The sequence below is a fragment of the Vespa crabro genome, chromosome 3 (assembly GCF_910589235.1).
Source record: "Vespa crabro chromosome 3, iyVesCrab1.2, whole genome shotgun sequence".
Taxonomy (NCBI): domain Eukaryota; kingdom Metazoa; phylum Arthropoda; class Insecta; order Hymenoptera; family Vespidae; genus Vespa; species Vespa crabro.
In genome coordinates, this window is record NC_060957.1 from 11,313,657 (window position 1) to 11,331,866 (window position 18,210).

At 25.9% G+C, this 18,210-nt stretch overlaps 1 protein-coding gene across 19 annotated transcripts in view; it reads left to right on the top strand.

The window, feature by feature from the left end:
* Window positions 1-18,210, top strand: part of LOC124422936 (kinesin-related protein 4) — a 112,983-nt gene that overhangs the window by 71,023 nt on the left and 23,750 nt on the right. For 10 of the 19 annotated variants that reach the window (XM_046960039.1, XM_046960028.1, XM_046960029.1 and 7 more), the window contains 11 exons: window positions 187-270; window positions 1,381-1,479; window positions 5,061-5,141; window positions 6,581-6,676; window positions 7,512-7,746; window positions 9,364-9,435; window positions 12,850-13,018; window positions 14,915-15,024; window positions 15,672-15,847; window positions 16,610-16,823; window positions 17,039-17,160. In XM_046960039.1, coding sequence (XP_046815995.1) covers window positions 187-270; window positions 1,381-1,479; window positions 5,061-5,141; window positions 6,581-6,676; window positions 7,512-7,746; window positions 9,364-9,435; window positions 12,850-13,018; window positions 14,915-15,024; window positions 15,672-15,847; window positions 16,610-16,823; window positions 17,039-17,160 — 1,458 coding nt within the window. The remainder of the gene's footprint in view (window positions 1-186; window positions 271-1,380; window positions 1,480-5,060; window positions 5,142-6,580; window positions 6,677-7,511; window positions 7,747-9,363; window positions 9,436-12,849; window positions 13,019-14,914; window positions 15,025-15,671; window positions 15,848-16,609; window positions 16,824-17,038; window positions 17,161-18,210) is intronic. The other 9 variants (XM_046960036.1, XM_046960040.1, XM_046960043.1 and 6 more) reach the window with 4 other exon arrangements.

Here is an 18,210-nt window from a genome sequence, read left to right on the forward strand (position 1 = left end):
TTATAAAACGAATGCAATAAAAAAAAAAAAGAAAAATTAGATTTTTGTTATACATCTTTTGTATGTGTGTGTGTGTGTGTGTGTATATATATATATATATATATATACATATATACACATACATACTTACATATATATATATATATATATAGTTGTGTGTCAGATCTGTTTTATTATCGATAACAGTGTCGTAGCTTCGGCGACATCTCGAACATGAGCGAGGCTGATCAGACTACTTTTGGAAGAACAAATTCCATGGAAATCGAGGAGGTTTGTATTCGATGATTATTCTAAATTCTAAAAACAAAAAGTTTAGACAATTATCAAACGCTTATGAAATTTTCATCTTAGACGAGGCACAAAATATAAAAGTATTTTTATTATTATTATTATTATTATGATTATTATTATCATCATTATCATTAACATTATTATTATTATTATTATTATTATTATTATTATTGTTATTATTATTATTATTACTATTATTACTACTACTATTACTCCTACTATTATTATTATTTTTCTTATATATATATATATATATATTTATTTTTATTGAATTTATTAAATTATTATTATTATTATTATTATTATTATTATTATTATTATTATTATTATTATTATTATTATTGTTATAATTGTTATATAAAAATAGACATATATGTGTCTATATATACATACGAATGAAATTAGAAGTTTTCATAATCATTTTTCCAAACAAGGGAATATTTCTAATACTGATACATGTGAGCATTCGAATGCGTTCTTTTTTTATTTATTTATTTATTTATTTACTTTTTTTTCGATTAAAGTTGAATCTATTAATTAGTTTTCTTTCTCTATATATATATAAAAAGAAATATATATATATATATATAATATTAGTTTTTTTTTCGATGAACCTGTTCCTTTATCTTTGCATGAATCATAAGACCAATTTGTTAATGCTTAGTAACAATTAATTTCAATAATGCCGAATGATTTATTTTCTAACATAATATTAATCTTTATAGAGTTTTGCTGACATATTTCATAGTTCGTTCTTTTTTTTTTCTCTTATCTTCTTTTATCTTTTATCTCCCCCCCTTTTTTTCTTTTAATTCCTCATTTTTTAACTTGAAATAATATATATTCTCAATCGATTAACAATTAAGAGATTAAACCGATATTATTATTATTATTTTTTTTTTGTTTCTTTTTTTTTTCTTTTTTTTTTTTCTTTTTTTTTTGACATTTTTGTTGACTATTGTAATTTGATTTTTTTTTTTTTTTTATATGTATGAATTTGAGAAAGGTTTCGGTATAATCTCTCGATTTAGGATTCCCGTTTTTGCCCGATTAATCAAAATTCTCGTTGATGGCTTTCGACCATCGTAGAAAGCAAAGTCGATGGGTGATCTGAGAGTATGCGAGCAGGGTTTCTCCAAGTTCTGCAAAGACGCACCTGTCTTCGCCGGGGTGTCGGTCAAGGCCCTCGTAAGTACATTAGTCAAAGCTTCGAAGCTCCGAAAAGAGAAACGACGAGGAAAAGGACGATATATAGATGGCGATCTTATTAGGATCTATCTATAATTCGTTTTTAAATATTAATTTCTAATAATACTGTCACTCGTTTGATAGTAAAAAATATAAAAGAAAAATCGTCAATCGTCATAATTTTTCAATTTGGCATGTATATTATTTTGCGTTTGGAACAAATTTTTTTATTTACCTTCTGTTTTTTTTTTCTCTCTCTTGTTCTTCATTTTTTGTTTCTTCTTTCATCGAATTCGATCCTACGAATTTTATTTATTTAGACAAAAAAATAAAATTTATTTAAAAAAAAAATTAATAATATTTCTCTCTCTCTCTCTCTCTCTTTCTCTCTCTCGTTAGAAAGAATCTTCTTTAAAAAATTCCAAATTACATATGTTAATTTTTTTTTCCTCGGACAAAAATTTATTCATCCTCCTTCTTATTCTTTTTTTCTTTTCCGTTTGTCTTTGTTCTCTTCTACTTTCGCCATACACAAAAGATATTATATTGTAGTATAGAATAATTCTTTCGCCTGTTAAAATTCAAATTAGATATCGTTTTGTACATTGGCGTTGTTCTAATCCCGCCAAAAAAAAAAAAAAAAAAGAAAAAAAAAAGAAAAAAAAAATCAATCAGGAAAAAAGGAAAACAACTAGAAATACATTCGATGAATATCTTTATACGTGAAGAGTAATCAATTAAACAATTAAATTAAACAGTTTGGAAATTTTTAAATAAAGCTCACACATTGATCCTGATCTCTCGTTAAAGATAACACGAAGAAAATTATACCTTCCCGTTTGTGTCTTTTGTATGTATGTGCACTCTCTCTTTCTCTCTCTCTCTCTCTCTCTCGTTCTCTCTCTCTCTCTCTCTCTCTCTCTCTCTCTCTCTTTCTTTCTCATTGCCATGGCACAAATGCTGTCTCTCCATTTAAGGAAGGGCCGACTTGATAATAACCTACTACTTACTTCTGCCCTACTTTACGTCAGCGTGCGTAGCACGCTCGAAGAATCGCCTTGCGTACTTACTTACTTACTTACTTTACTTACTTACTTACTTACTTACTTACTTACTTACTTACTTACGCCGATTACGAGTTTTTTTTACCTTTTGCGCTTGCACACGCTCCGTTTATCGGTTACCGACCGGTTAAGGATTTCGTCCCGATCTGTGACATCATTCCGATCAAGCCGATCTCTCGCGATATATATAAATATCTTCGAAAGATCCATCATTCTTTCATAATAATTAATATATCATAAATTTTCGTTTAACTCGTTATACATTTCCTTCTCTCTCTTTCTCTCTCTCTCTCTCTCTTTCTCTCATGAAAAATATCTATTTCTATTTCTTTCTTTACTTTCTTAATATATATGTATATATATATATATATATATATATATATATATATATATAATTAATAATAATTATATATTAAATATATACAATATTTTATATGTTTATATAAATGATATATATACAAATTTTTTTGTTTGCCTTTTTTTTTTTTTTTTTTACTTTTTCATTTTTCATTAAAACATTAACAATCAAACGTGTTTGTAAAGTAATCTTCCTCAATTATCTCTTTCTCTTCTTTTACTTTATATCTTGATTTCTCGATTTATTTGTTTTATTTGTCGATATGCTAAGATATAATTATCAATCGTTGTCGATTAGAAGGGAAATATTTTTTTTTTTTTTTTTTTTTTATCGCTATAACCATTGAAAATAAACGAGAACAATAACGTTTCGGGGGAAAAGAAGATCTCCAAAGAATAAAAAAAAGAAAAAAAGAAAGAAAGAAAGAAAGAAAGAAAAGAGATATAAAAAAAGATAAAATAGAAATAAAAGTTAAAAAGAAAAAAAATAAAAATAATAAGAACACGGCTAATCTATTCGTAAACATTGAAGAATTCGTAGGGAAGAATTTTTACTTGACCAAAGTGTTTTTAGATACGATTTCTAACTTCGTCGTCTTTGACGTCCTCCTCGTCGTTCTCTCTTTTTTTCTTTCCTCTTTTGCCTTTTTTTTCGTTTACAGTACATCTTCTCTCCCTGTTGGTGCAGTGCAGCTTTCTTTCTCTCTTCTCAGTCTTTTTCTCTCTCTCTCTCTCTCTCTCGGTCGTATCCTTTTTACCCGTAGACTCTAACCGTAACTTTGTGTCGTAACTTTATTGCTATGGGACAAGCTCGAGGGACTCGTGTGTAATCTCATTGCTCTTGTCCCACAAAAGAAAAGGAAAGAAAAGAAAAGAAATGGAAAAGGAAAAGAAGAAAAAAAAAAAAAAATAAAGAAAAAAAATTCCATTTCGTTTGGAAATATTAACCATGGGGAAAAACTCGTTACACTCTTACGTTCTTGTCTCTTATGAAAAATTCAATATAACAAATATGTATCTATATATAAAAATGTATCTATATATATATATATATATAGTGTATGTTTCGATGTTGTTTCTTTTTCTCTCGACATTTTTATAATTTTTCAAAATAAGATACAAAAGGAAAGCAAAAAGAAAATACAGTTAAATAGATCGCATTTATAAACGAATTATAATCTGTAAATATATGTTTGCAAATTAATGATAAATTAACGATAAATTTGCACGAACGAAAGTGAAACGATTTAAGTGTTGTATGGGATACGTACATTATTGAATTTTTAATTAATTAATTAAAAAAAAAAAAAAAGAGGAAAAAAGAAATAATCTGATTTATAATCATTAAGGATCTTCTATTCTCTAATAATGAAATATTTTCTCATTTTCTCAGATAAACATGTTGTATCTTATTAATCATTATGCAAATTAGAAAAAAAAAAAAAAATAAAATAAAATAAATAAAACATGCATCCTAATCAATAGATACAAATAATTTTCTTTTCTTATCTTTTTCTTTTTGTTTTATTTTTTTCTCTAAAAAATTCGAGACTAAACTCCTTTCATCTTCTTCTTCTTCTTCTTCTTTTTCTTTTATTTTTTTTTTTATTCTTTTTTTTTTCAAACTGAAATAATCATTAACAAGCAAAATATAAATATATATGTAAATTTTTTTTTTTTTTGTTAACATTCAATCATAGTAATCTTTTCATTTTTTTCTTTTTTTGGTTTTTTTGTTCGAAAAATACGAAACTACTTCTTTCGCCTTCTTTCTTTCTTTTTTTTTTTTCATTTTCCTGTTCTTTCTTTTTTTTTCATTTTCCTGTTCTTTCTTTTTTTTTTCTTTTTTGAACGTTCGAATGATCCTCATGAAAGAAAAAAAAAATAGGGGAAAAAAGAAATATTGCTCCCCAGATAGAAAAAAAAAAAAAAAAAAAAGAAAATTAATGTGATAAAAATCCAATCGATTGCCTGCACCTTCAGAGAAGAAGAAACCGGAGTGTATCAAGGTAAATGCTTGTTTAAAAAATTGACCACGCACTAACCAGCAGACCGTGTGTTGTTTCTTTCTTTTTGTACGATGACTCCCTCTCTATGGCCTATCTGGTGCATGAAACCCTAACCGAAAAAATATTACGAAATCGACCTCCGCGAACGCAGAGGGCTTCCTACTGTAGTTTGGCAAACCTAACAAGCGAGGGTAAAGAGAAGGATCAAATTCTTGGGAGGCCGAGGTTTGAGGTAAGAAGCCTGTGGATATGATGATTTGCAAACAGTTTTATTTTCTTTTGTTTTGTTTCTTAAATTTTCGGTTTACTTCATTTATTTTTTTTTCTTTTTTTTACATTTTCTTCTTTGTTCCTCTTCTTCATTATTTGTTTCTCTTCATCTTCTTCTTCTTTTGCTTCCTTTTATTTTTATTTTGTATTTTCCTTTTTTTTCTTTTTTTTCTTTGTTCGTTTCGTTTATTACTTTTTTTTTTTTCCTTTTTGTTCCTTTTCTTTCTACTTTCTTTTCTCCTCTTTTTATTTTTTTATTTTTTATTTTCTCTCTTTAACAGCTTCCTCTTGCTTTTTATGCCAGTTTATAAAAGATAAATAGAAGAAGGCTTTTGCATCGTCATTCTCATCTAAGAAAAAAAGAGAAAGATAATTTTTATATGTCATATCATGTAATATCATATCATATAATATCATACAACACACATATATATATGTGTGTGTATATAGTATGATAAATAATGTGTATGTATATCTATCTCATATATATATATGTATATATATATATATATATATATATATATATATATATATATGTAATAGATAGTACTATAGATAATATATATGTATCGTATATAGTATATATCTATATGTATTTCATCAGTATAATATAATATCATATACTTCAGATATTATATGTATCTCATCATCCTTTTTAATTAAATTTCTAGCAAATAAATTATATTTATATATATATATATGTGTATAATGTATCTGACAATATTTTAATTTTAAGTATATATAATATGTAATCTTATTTCTAATATCTCGTATCTGATTGTAGTATTTTCTCGTAGAGAAAATTTCATTGATATAGATCTTTGGAATATTTTATCGTATTATTTCGATAAAATATCCCAGAAGATGTACATGCTCGTTAAATGTAATTTTTTTATTTTTTTTTTTTTTTGTTTTTCGTTTTGTTTTGTTTAGTATTAAATTATTCGTTTAGTATTAAATTAATAAATGTTCTCTGTATATCGTGTATGCATATGGTATATTGTATTTATCGAATAATCGTCCATGCAAATTATTTTCAATGAAATCTTTATGAGTCGTTGATTTTAATTTAATTGTTTTATTTTATTTTTTTTTTTTTTTTTTATTTTATTTTTATTGATTTATTTTGTTTTTTATTTTTATTTATTTATCTTTGTTGTTTTTTTTTTCTTCTTCATACATTAAATCGTAAAGCAGTTCGTTTAATGGACGACGAATTTTCACGAACGTATCTACGATTTTTTGAACGACCAAAGCGAGCGTTCGATTCTTCGCAATTGGCAATTTTTTTATTTTTTTATTTTTTTATTTTTTTATTTTTTTTTTTATAATCCTATATAAATTTTATTATATAACAATCTTTCTCGACTTATCTATCTATTTATACGTCGTAATTTACAGAAATCGAGTTTCAACAAGTTCGACGCACTGAGCAAAAAGACGGTTCTCCATGTGCGCTCGGTCGATGCAGGAAAAGTTCAACAACAATTAAATGCCGTGAGTTTGTTTTAATTAATAATATATCGAAAGGGTGCAATAATTTTTTACCTACCACGATTGAAATGTTACTTTGAAAATTTTATTAAGTGTGCTTGTATGTGTAAAAGTTAATTCATTGAAATTTTTTAAATAAGTCTACTATTATAAAAAAAAAAAATATATATATATACATATACAAAAATAATAAAAAAAGTTAAATGCAAAAAAAAAAAAGAAATTATATAAATTAATTCATCGATAACACACGAACAGAAAATTGTTATACTACCGTCAAGTTGTTCTTTTTTTTTTTTCTTTTTTGAAATTTTTATTTACACTGGCCGTCGCCAAAAATATTGTCACGACGGAAAGAAATTAAATTAAATATTAAAAGATCACAGTTCGAGAGAGTAATAAAATAATACAAAAAAAAAAAAAAAAAAAAAAACAAAAAAATAAACAAAAAAAGAAAACAGTATCGATCAATCACCGTTTATATTAAATAATAAATAAATTTTTAGAAAATATCTAATAGAATGATCGGACTATTATCAGAATAATAAAAATCAAATTAATATATAAATTTAGAATTGTAATTTTAAAATCGACCAATTAATACGAACCTTGTTAAGAGAAAAAAAGAAAAAAAAAAAAAAAGGTAAAAGAAAAACTGTTAATATGTCATCGTAAACACACATATTTATATACATACACATATACACGCGCTTGTGTGTGTGTGTGTGTGTTTATATGTGCTTGTGTGTACATAACAATAGATACCTACACGTTGGAATATGAAAGTGAAATAAAAGGCATCTCGCATATAATTGTCGGTACGGATTAAAATGTTTAGGTGGGCCAAAATGGCGAGGCAAACCAAAATTGCCGGAGTTGCGGCAAGGTCGTGTTCCAAATGGAACAGACAAAGGCCGAGGGTTTGGTCTGGCATAAGAATTGCTTCCGGTGCGTACAGTGCAGCAAGCAGCTTAACGTCGACAATTATGAGAGCCACGAGAGTACGCTTTACTGTAAGCCTCACTTCAAGGAACTCTTCCAACCAAAACCGGTCGAAGAGTCCGACCAATCCGGTAAGTCAGTCAGTCATTCGACCAATCTCGATCGACTGATCGATCTATCGATCGATTAGATATTCTTATCGATTAAGATATTCTTATCTTTTATGATATACGAGTACGTTTTCCTTTACCATTAGATTATGCTATCTTTACGTACTTAGATCTAATTCCTTTCTCTCTTTCTATTTCTTTTTTATCATTATTATTATTATCATTATTATTATTATTATTATTATTATTATTATTATTATTACAAGTGTCTGTATATGTCTTTCTCTGTATATTGTCTTTTGATGATTTCTTTTTTCCTTTTTTTTCCCCCTTCTTTCTTTCTCTTCTTTCTTTTTTTCCATTTTTCCCCCTTTTTCTTTCTTTTTTTTTTCCTTTTTCTTTTTTTTTTCACGATAACACGAATGTCGAAACAGTTCGTTCAGTTTTTTCTTCTTCTTCTTTTGTTTTGTTTTTTTTTTTCTCGAGTTAAAATGATACACAATGGGTTTCCACCGAAAGTTAAATCTTGAACTGATATCCCTCATAAAGGTTACTTGATAAATTTGAAGGGGTAAAAAAAAAAGAAAAAAAAAAAGAGATTCCATTATTCTTTAGCGGAATTTTTTTCTTTCTTTTTAATTCCTTTTTTTTTTCTTTTTTTTTTTTTTTTTAATCGTAAAACTGCAAGAGATCAGTTACGAGTTCAAAATTTTGCTTGGGAAAAAAGTGATGTGTTTTTTTCTTTTTTTTTTTCTTTTTTTCTTTTTTTTTTAATCGCCTGAAAACTTTTGATTTATCTGAAAATTTTTGGGCCCATCCTTCTAGGTTTTGGGTGTATTTAGGAAAAATAAAAAAGAGTAAATAAAATAAAATTGATATCGTTATAAAAATGAATACTAGTGAATTGTTAAAATGTAATAGGTGGTTTCAATTATTAGAAATTTTATAGAACACAAATGCTCTCTTTCTTTATTTTCATCTCTCCCTCTCCTTTTCTCTCTCTCTCTCTCTCTCTCTCTCTCTCTATCTATCTCTCTCTCTCTGTATCTCTGTAGATCTAATATAACTAACAATAACAACAATAATAATAATAATTATTATTATTATTATTATTGTTATTATTATTACACGATCTTTTTATTTTTTCTTACAAAACGTAATTTCATTAATATTTCGCGACGACGTCCATTTTTCTCTGTGTGTATTTCTTCTTTTTTCTCTTTCTTTTTTTTTTTTTTGCTTCTTCCTCATATTTTTCTCTTCTCTTTATCTTGCAAAAACAAAAGAAGAATTGAAAAAAAGAATTTGTCAAGGTTGAAAATATATATTGTCGGGTGAAAATGAAAGAAGAGGAGGTACTTTTGGATTAACGTAATTACGTACGTGTAAATGCGATACGTGCGAGAGATAGAGATAGAGTCAGGGAGTAAGAAAGAGAGAGAGAGAAAGACAGAGAGAGAGAGAAAGAAAGAGAGAGAGAGAAAGAGTTAAAAAGTGAGAGAAAGAGTTAAAAAGTGAGAGTGTGAGAATAGAAAAAAGGAATAAGAGAAAGAAAGAGAGATAGAGAGAGAGAGAGAGAGAGAGAGAAAGAGAGAGAGATCGCTAATGCGACAAAGAGATGTCTTGTGAACTCCATAGTGCGACCTCGAAAGCCGGAGCTGATCATACGGGAGAACGAGCCGAAAGAGTTGCCGCCCGATGTGGTCAGAGGTAAAGTCCGGTGTGTGGAACACAGTGTGAGCAAAAAATGTGCAAAACCGTTTCCTAACCCTCGTCCGTTCTAACACGATTTTTTCGATTCTTTTCTTTTTCACTTTCTTTTCTTTTTTTTTTTTTTTTTTTTCTTTTTTTTTCTTTTGTTTCCCCCATTTTTGTTTCTTTCTTTTCTCGTGCGTTTTTAATTATTTCTCTCTTCTTTCATTTTATTTATTTATTTGTTTATTATTTTCATTTTTGTTTTTATATATATATATATATATATTTTTTTTTTTTGTTTTTTATACGCGCGAACGCTTCTAAATCGATGCGTTTAATAATAATACATACGTACGTACGATGGCTCGCAAAAAAAGAAAAAAGAAAAAGAAAAAAATTACGAGAAACGCCGATTAATCATTTCTTCAATTGATTGTAATTGATCGTAAATTATTAGTTCGTTCGATGTTCGAGAGAAAAATTATTTCGGAAATAGATATTTTTATCGTACTTCGTCGACGTGTTTCATTTAGATATTCCTTTTCTATTTATTTTCTTATTTTTTTTTTTTTTTTTTAATTAGTATTATTTATTCTTTTGTTTTCTTTTCGTTTAGATCATTATTAAGATAATTTTGCATTTTCTTTCATTTATTAGTACTAATTATTATTTTTGTCATTATTATTATTATTATTCTTTTTTTCCTTTTCTTTTTTTTCCTTTTTTCATTTGCTGCAGCAATCGCGTTTTTTGAAAACTGAAATCTCTTTTCACCGACCGAGAATTTTTTCTATTTTCTTTTTCATTTCTATTAACTTTATTATTGTGCTTTCCTTTAATTATTATTCATCCTATTTTCGGCTTCTATTTTATTTATTTATTTATTTATTTATTTATTATTATTAGAATACATTTTTCGAGCTATCGTACAGTAATTAAAATAATGTAATATAATTTTTTTTTTTTTCTAATCTCACCGTAGTGTGTGTACGTATATACTAATTTCATTAAAATAATTTAAAAATCATATTTTTGATGGTGGTAGTCGATTTTCTTATAACTCATCCCTTAACGAATAAAGATATTGCACAAACGAAACAAAAATATATCGTCGATTTATGCGAGACGCATAATTGTTGAATATTTGATTGTTAAAAAGAAGAAAAAGAAAAAAAAAGAATTAAAAAAGAAATAAAAAGAAAAAAAAAAAAGAGAGAGAAGTTGTGCGAACACGACGATAACGTTTTGTTTTTAACGAGCCGCTTTATTGTTTTCACATTTAACCAAAATAATAAGGGAGAAGCTTATACGTTTCTTTACACATGCTACCATTTATTTATATATTATTTGTTTATATATTCAATGTTGGACATTATTTTTCTCAAGTAATTATTAAAGTTTTTATTAAATAACAATGTATATCTTACGATATAATTTTCATTTGTTATTTAATCGATTTTATTAATTCGATTAAAGATTAAAGATTGAAATCTTTTTTACAATAAACTTAATATTTGACTATTACGAATGTGTCCTTCTTTTATTTTAGGAATATCTTTTAAGTATAAAAAAAAAAAAAGAAAAAAAAAAACCTAATCTTATTAAGAAATTAATCGAACACAAAAACAATTCTAATTCTCAATATATATATATATATATTTAAAAATTTCCTTTGATATTAATAATATCATATTATTTGTGAAACAATTGTATCTACAAGAAATTGTATATACAATTAATAAATAAATTAAATTATTAAATTGACAATTCTTATATCGAAAGATAAATTTCACTTTTAATATTATTAATATCAATATAATTTGGAAAAAAATTTTTTTTAATTATAATATATACACATACATCTATATATTAAAAATTATAATCAATAATAGGTGTCCAACAATTTTTATGTAAATTTACATATATATAAAACACATGTATGAACAAAAGTTCATTATAATAATATTTATTAGATATATTTTTATTTATGTTCGTCGGAACGAAAATATCGTATCGGCTTCCCCCGAAAAGTAAATTTTGCACTTTGCTTCCGTACGTAAGTACACGCTGGCGTAAAAAAAAAAAAAAAAAAAAAAAAAAAAAAAAAAAAAAAGAAAAAAAAAATAAACAAAAGAAAGAAAATTAAAATAATATAATGTATATGCTGAGATGGATAAAGGAAAAAAATTTCACCCACTAACCGTTAAGTGTAATTGCAAGTTGACCGTACAAACGGTGGGCGGAAAGTCACGAGTGGTTTAATCAAGGTTTTTTTTTTTTCGATGCTTTCAAATAATAATCAGTATGTTATATATGTATCACAGGAAATGACAAACTGAGAGATGGGAAAAACAAACTTCTTCCTCTTTTTATTTATTTATTTATTTATTTAGGATAGTTCCATTCGAGGATATTAATTAAATATTAATATTTTTGAAAAAAAAAATATATATATATACATATAAATATATAATTTATGTCCTTTAAAAAAGAAAAAAGAAAAGAAAATATTTGAGAAAGAAAAATTTTGAAAAGAAAAAAAAAAAAGTTCATCGACTGCTGAAACATTATTTTTATTTTGAAAATAATGATTGATGATTAACTTTTTTTTTATCTTTTTTTTTTTTTTTTTTCACATAGTATGCGATATTATTTTATGATTATCTTTCATGGATAAAATTGCAATGAAGCGCGTATCAATTTTTTTATTATTTAAACTGTCGATCTCTCGGTCGAAAGTAAATTTTTAATAATCGATAAAAATTTCAATTTTTTATTCTTATCTTGTATTTATTATCATATATTTATGTATATTGTATGAAATTATCTTTCATAGATAAAACTTGAATGAACTGTTCCAAAATATTATCACTATTTGTTACATTAAAAATAAAAAAAAAAAAAAAAAAAAACAAAAAACAAAAAATTTTTAACGATCAACAAAATGTAACTACTATTTTCTTTTCTTTTTCTCTTTCCTTTTTTTTTTTTTATCATTATTCTTATTTCTATTATTATTATTCACGAAAATATATAGGCACGTTAAAAATTACTTATTTCAAATACTCTTGTATCTTATCTAAAAACTAATTGTATGCGTTTGCATAAAACAAATTGCAAATATTTTTTATTATTAATTGATTTGAATTGTTAAAAAAAAAAAAAAAAAAAAAAGAAAAAAAAAAAAAAGAAAAAAGGAAGACAAAAAAAAAAGAAAAGGAAGAAAGAAAAAAAGAGTGAAGTATTCGTAAATTACCCATCTCAATGTTAAAATTCTCGAATGAAAAAAATTAGAGGGGGGTCGAATTAAAAAAAAAAAAAATAATAAAAAAAAAAAAATAAAAGACCTCTCTCTCTCTAAGAAGAGAAAAAAAAAAGAAAATAATAATAATAACAATAATAGTAATAATATTTCCGGTAAATTTTCAGCGTCCGACAAGCCAGACCTTGGATTGGAAGAGTTGTCCAGTTTGAATGTAAAGTCACGTTTCCAAGTCTTCGAAAAAGCTGGTACGGAAAATACGACGAACGAGATCGAAAGGTCGCCCTCTCAGATAGCCGTGAAGAGATCACCGAGTATTCTCAGCAAACTTGCCAAGTAAGTAAATCGATGTCATGTTTCGGAAGGTCTCTCTCTCTCTCTCTCTTTCTCTTTATCTATCTATCTATATATCTATCTTTCTTTTTCTCTTTTTACGTATTTCCATAATAGCTCTTTGCCACACCTTTATATACGTTACATATGTACTTTGTTTGTATTAGTTCCAAGAGGAACATTTCTTCTGTAATACGATTAGAATCGATTCGTTTCTATACCTTAAAGTGTTTTCATAAAACATTTAATTAATTCATATTTTTGTTTATTTGTAAATAATATATATATATATGTATGTATATTTAAAATTAAATATATTAATTTTATTATTAATAAAATTAATAATAAAATTAATATATAATATTTAAAAAGAACTATTATATATATATATATATATATATAAATCTTGTCGAGCCGTGACACAGATACGGCAATGCTTTTAAAGGACACACATAGAAGGAGTCTGTAATTTCATTGATCCGACATTTTCTTGGTAATGATGATTTCTACGAACGGCAAACTGTGATCGTTTACAAGCAACTCGTTGCTCGTCGCGTTATTACGACCTTCCGTTCGTTTTCTTTCGTATAACAGGACGAATCGGACTTCGTTACGATCGGATAAGAGAAAGAAAGAAAGAAAAAAAGAAAAAGAAAAAAAAAGAGAGAAAGAGAGAGAGAAAGAGAGAGAGAGAGAGAAAGGAGAATATCCGTTTACGATCGTGTGAACGTTAATTACTGAGAAACTAAATTCATTCGGAATAGAAACTTCAATGTAATATTTATATACGAAGGACTTTGAAAAAGAAAATCATTAACTTTATGATATCATTATTCTTATCCTTGCGATAATTATTAATTATGTGTGACATTTATTATATATATTTATATATATATATATATATATATATATATATATATATATATGTGTGTGTGTGTGTAAACATTTATCCATTGATACATTCATACATATACACATGTTGTATGTGTCAAATTAATTTTCATATATATATATATATATATATATATATATATATATATATATATATATACATACATACATATCATTTATATATGATCCAATCTTATTAATACTCAATTTATAATTATTACTTAGTCAATTTTGTCGGTTAATATGCAGTAAAAAAAAAAAGAAAAAAATTGAAAAATAAAAAAAAGAAATAAAACATAACATACCAAGATCAGCAATTTTGTTCAGGCCGATCGAAGACCGACCAAACGAATTACGATCTTATAATATTAGTACAAACAAAATGAAAATCTCATGTTATTAATTATGTGCGTCATCTAAAAATTAAATTCCACTTTGATACGTAATAAAAAAATATAAAAGAAATGAGGACAAATGAACGCGTATATATATATATATATATATATATATATATATATATATATATATATATATGCAAAGATAAAATCGATGATTATACAGTTTAGTGTGTTTCATAATTATTAATGACCGATAAAATAAGAATAATAAGAAGATCATATTACATATACATACATAGACATACATATATATATATATATACAAATATACCTTATGTACATTTATATCATACGTACATACTTAGATACATACATACATACATGTATAATTCATATAATATATATATATATATATATATATATAAGATCAGCAATTTTGTTGAGGTCAATCGAAGGAGAGAAATGCTGCGAAAGCAGCGGTCACTTCAAGTTAATGACTCGCTGGTACTGTGAGATGCAGTGCGGTACAATACTGTGCGGTGCGGTGCGGTTCGGTTCGGTTCGGTTCAGTGCGGTGCGGTACCGTGCGGTGCAGTGCGACGCGACGCCCGCTACGAAACATGCCACCGAGCAAAGTCTTTGTAACCAGTTTGCACGTTTCTTTGTTCAGGTTCCAAGCAAAAGGCATGGACATCGGGGTCGCGGACGAATCTCTTAATGGAATACCGTACGAAGAATCCAGCGAGAGCGAAGAGGAAGAACCGACTGAAGACATTGAAGGTGTTTATATCATTTTTTTTACCTCTTTATTTTTCTCTTTTTTTTTTTTTTTTTCTTTTCTTTTACTTTAACATCTCACGTTTGTATAAAGATTTTTGTATAGATATTTTTATATAGATTTTTGTGCATTTAAAATTTGAATAGAAACGATAATACGCATAAGAATATATATATATATATATATATATATATATATATATATATATATAGATTTTTATTATTATTTATTGTATAAAAAATAAAAAAAGAAATTATATTATTGTAATTTTTATATTGGTTTATAATACTGGTTTATAATATAATTTTATATATATATATATATATATATATATATATATATATTTCTACTTCATTATATAAAAAATTGAATTTATTTATTTGATTATATAAAAGTAATAAAAAAACATAAATCCAATATATTTCTATTTTATGTAGGAGTATGATATTTATGTGAAATTTCCATAATACTTTATACTAACAGATTGAATCTATATCAAACCTACATACAAAACATAAAATTGCGAATAGAAAGAGAAATAAATTTGTTTTTTTTTTTTTTTTTTTTTGTATGAAACAAGAGAGAAATTTATATCTTCCTTTATCCTTTTTTTTTTCTCTTCTTTTTTTCTTTTCCTTTTTTATTACAGAAGTGGAAACCGAAATCGTGAAAGCGAAACGTACGACTCGCGAACGTCCGATAAGTTTCTCCAAAATGGATGATATAAAGAATCGATGGGAGAGCACCAGTCAACAAGGAAGACGTGAAGTTCAACGTGAAGCAAGGAAAGAGGAGATTGCTGGAATACGTTCGAGACTTTTTATGGTAATTATATTAAAATATTTATTCATTATTATTAATTAATTTTTTTCTCTTTAATTATCAACGTCATTAATAACTAAAAGTGGTAGGTATGAAATGAAATGAAAAAAAAAAAAAAAGAAAAAAAGAATCATCCAAAAATTAAATTTGCTTCATTAAAAAATATTTTTCAAGACTGTCATCTATTTTTATTTATTTATATTTTCCTTGCTTTGTATATATATATATATATATATTATAAACATTTAACTTCTCTTTCTTTTTTTTGTCTTCTACTTCTTTTTCTAAAATTACATAAAAATATATGAAAATATATGTTCTTTATAAAAAAAAAAAATTAAAAAAGATAAAAAAAAAAATAAAAAAGAAATAAAAGATGGAAGAGAGCAAAACTCTTCATTTTTCCTTTCTCACCTTTAAAGAAAATTTTTTCTTATGACCGAAAAATCAATCGAAAAAAAAAAAAAAAAAAAAAGAAAGAAAAAGAAAAAATAATGTCGAAGAAAATTTTTCATTTCTAATTAACATACGTTTAAATTCTAATTAGATCATAATAAGATTTTTATCTTTTTGACAACGTATAAAATCCGACAAAAGATAAGGGAATCTATGGATAATGCCTGACATTATTGTCGATGTAATCTTAAAAAAAAAAAAAAGAGAGAGAAAGAGAGAGAGAGAGAGAGAGAACAAAAGAAAAGAAAGGATAATGATTGCGCACATTAAAAAAGGATAAGTTAACCCCATTGAATATAATTGTTTTAGGGCAAACAAGGTAAAATGAAGGAAATGTACCAGCAAGCGGTTGCCGGAAGCGAACGTGTAACGAAGATAAACGCCGCGGAAGAAATCCAACATTCGACCCACGCTCGTTCTATCAAAGAGAGATTCGAAAGAGGCGAACCTATCGCTGCGTCGGACGATGAAACCGACAGCAAACCAAAACCGGAGAAGGCCGACGAAGAGGTCATCGCTGCTGGTAATTTTTTATTTATTTTTGTTGTTGTTGTTGTGATAATTACCACGCGGATAAATATGACCCGTACAAATTAACGATATGTACTATTTATAATGCAATTTTTTATTTTGTCTTTGTCTTATCTTTTGTTTTCCCCCCTTTTTCTAATCCATTTCTTCTTTCTTTCTTTCTATTTTTTTGTTTTTTTTTTTTTTTCTTTTTTTTTTACATTTTAGGTATAAGCCGAAAATCCCGGTCGCTGTTCTTAGAACTTGACGCTTCAGCAGCAAAAACGGGACGTCCTGTCACTCCGGTTAATCCAAAAACACCAGCTGATGCGCCAAGGCGTGCTCGTGACGTAAGTTTCTCAAATCTTATTTTTTTTTGTTTCCTTCTTTTAATTATTATTTTTATCACTTTATTTTTTTTTTTTTTTTTTTTTTTGTATTATTTTTTTCTTTCTAACTCATTATTCAAGGAACACCTTCATCGAAGAAACGATATTAATTATAATTGATATGTACGTCGTATGATAATTTTAGAAGAGTTGCTCCAGAGTTAAAAAAAAAAAAAAAAAAGAAACAAAGAAAAAAGAAAATTTCTGGACAAATCGAATTTTTGGGATATCAATTGTTAATCGGTAGTGTAAACTAACTATTAATATATATCGTAATGTAATTTACTATAATGCGAATTACATGGGAATAATAATGGAGGATTAAATATAGGTAAATAATATGTATATAAAGTATAAATAAAGTTTATATAGATTGTAGATACGATATAGATGCAATATGTACATATACATAGATTATATATAGAGAGTATAGATATAGTTATATATAGATTGTATATATATATATAATATAGATAGAATTTATGTATTTAGATACATAGTATGTACATATATGTAATTTATTTAGAAAAAGTATAGATTGAGTTATATGTAAATAATATATATACAGTATAGACAGAGCATACATTATAGTAAATCGCATTATGAGTATTACAATACGACATAAAAAAAAAAAAAAAAAAAAAAAAAAAAGAACCCATATATAATAGAAATTATACGGAAAATATTATAATAAATATATTTCGCAATTAAAATATCATAAAATATTATCGTATAATGAGCATTGTATACTAATGCATTGACAGTATATAAATAACGTATAAAAGAAATTTAATTGTTGTTAAAATTGATCGAAGTCAAGTATGTAAAAGTAAATTGTAGAAATTCCATTTATCCAGATTTTTTATTGACAATTGATCGACCAATATAGAACTAATGATACAACACTTGATATCACTATATACGAAGTATTAATTGGTAAAAAATATTCTCGTTAAAAGGACGACGTCGTTTTATTGTTGTTAAAACAACAAAATACAAAAAAAAAAAAAA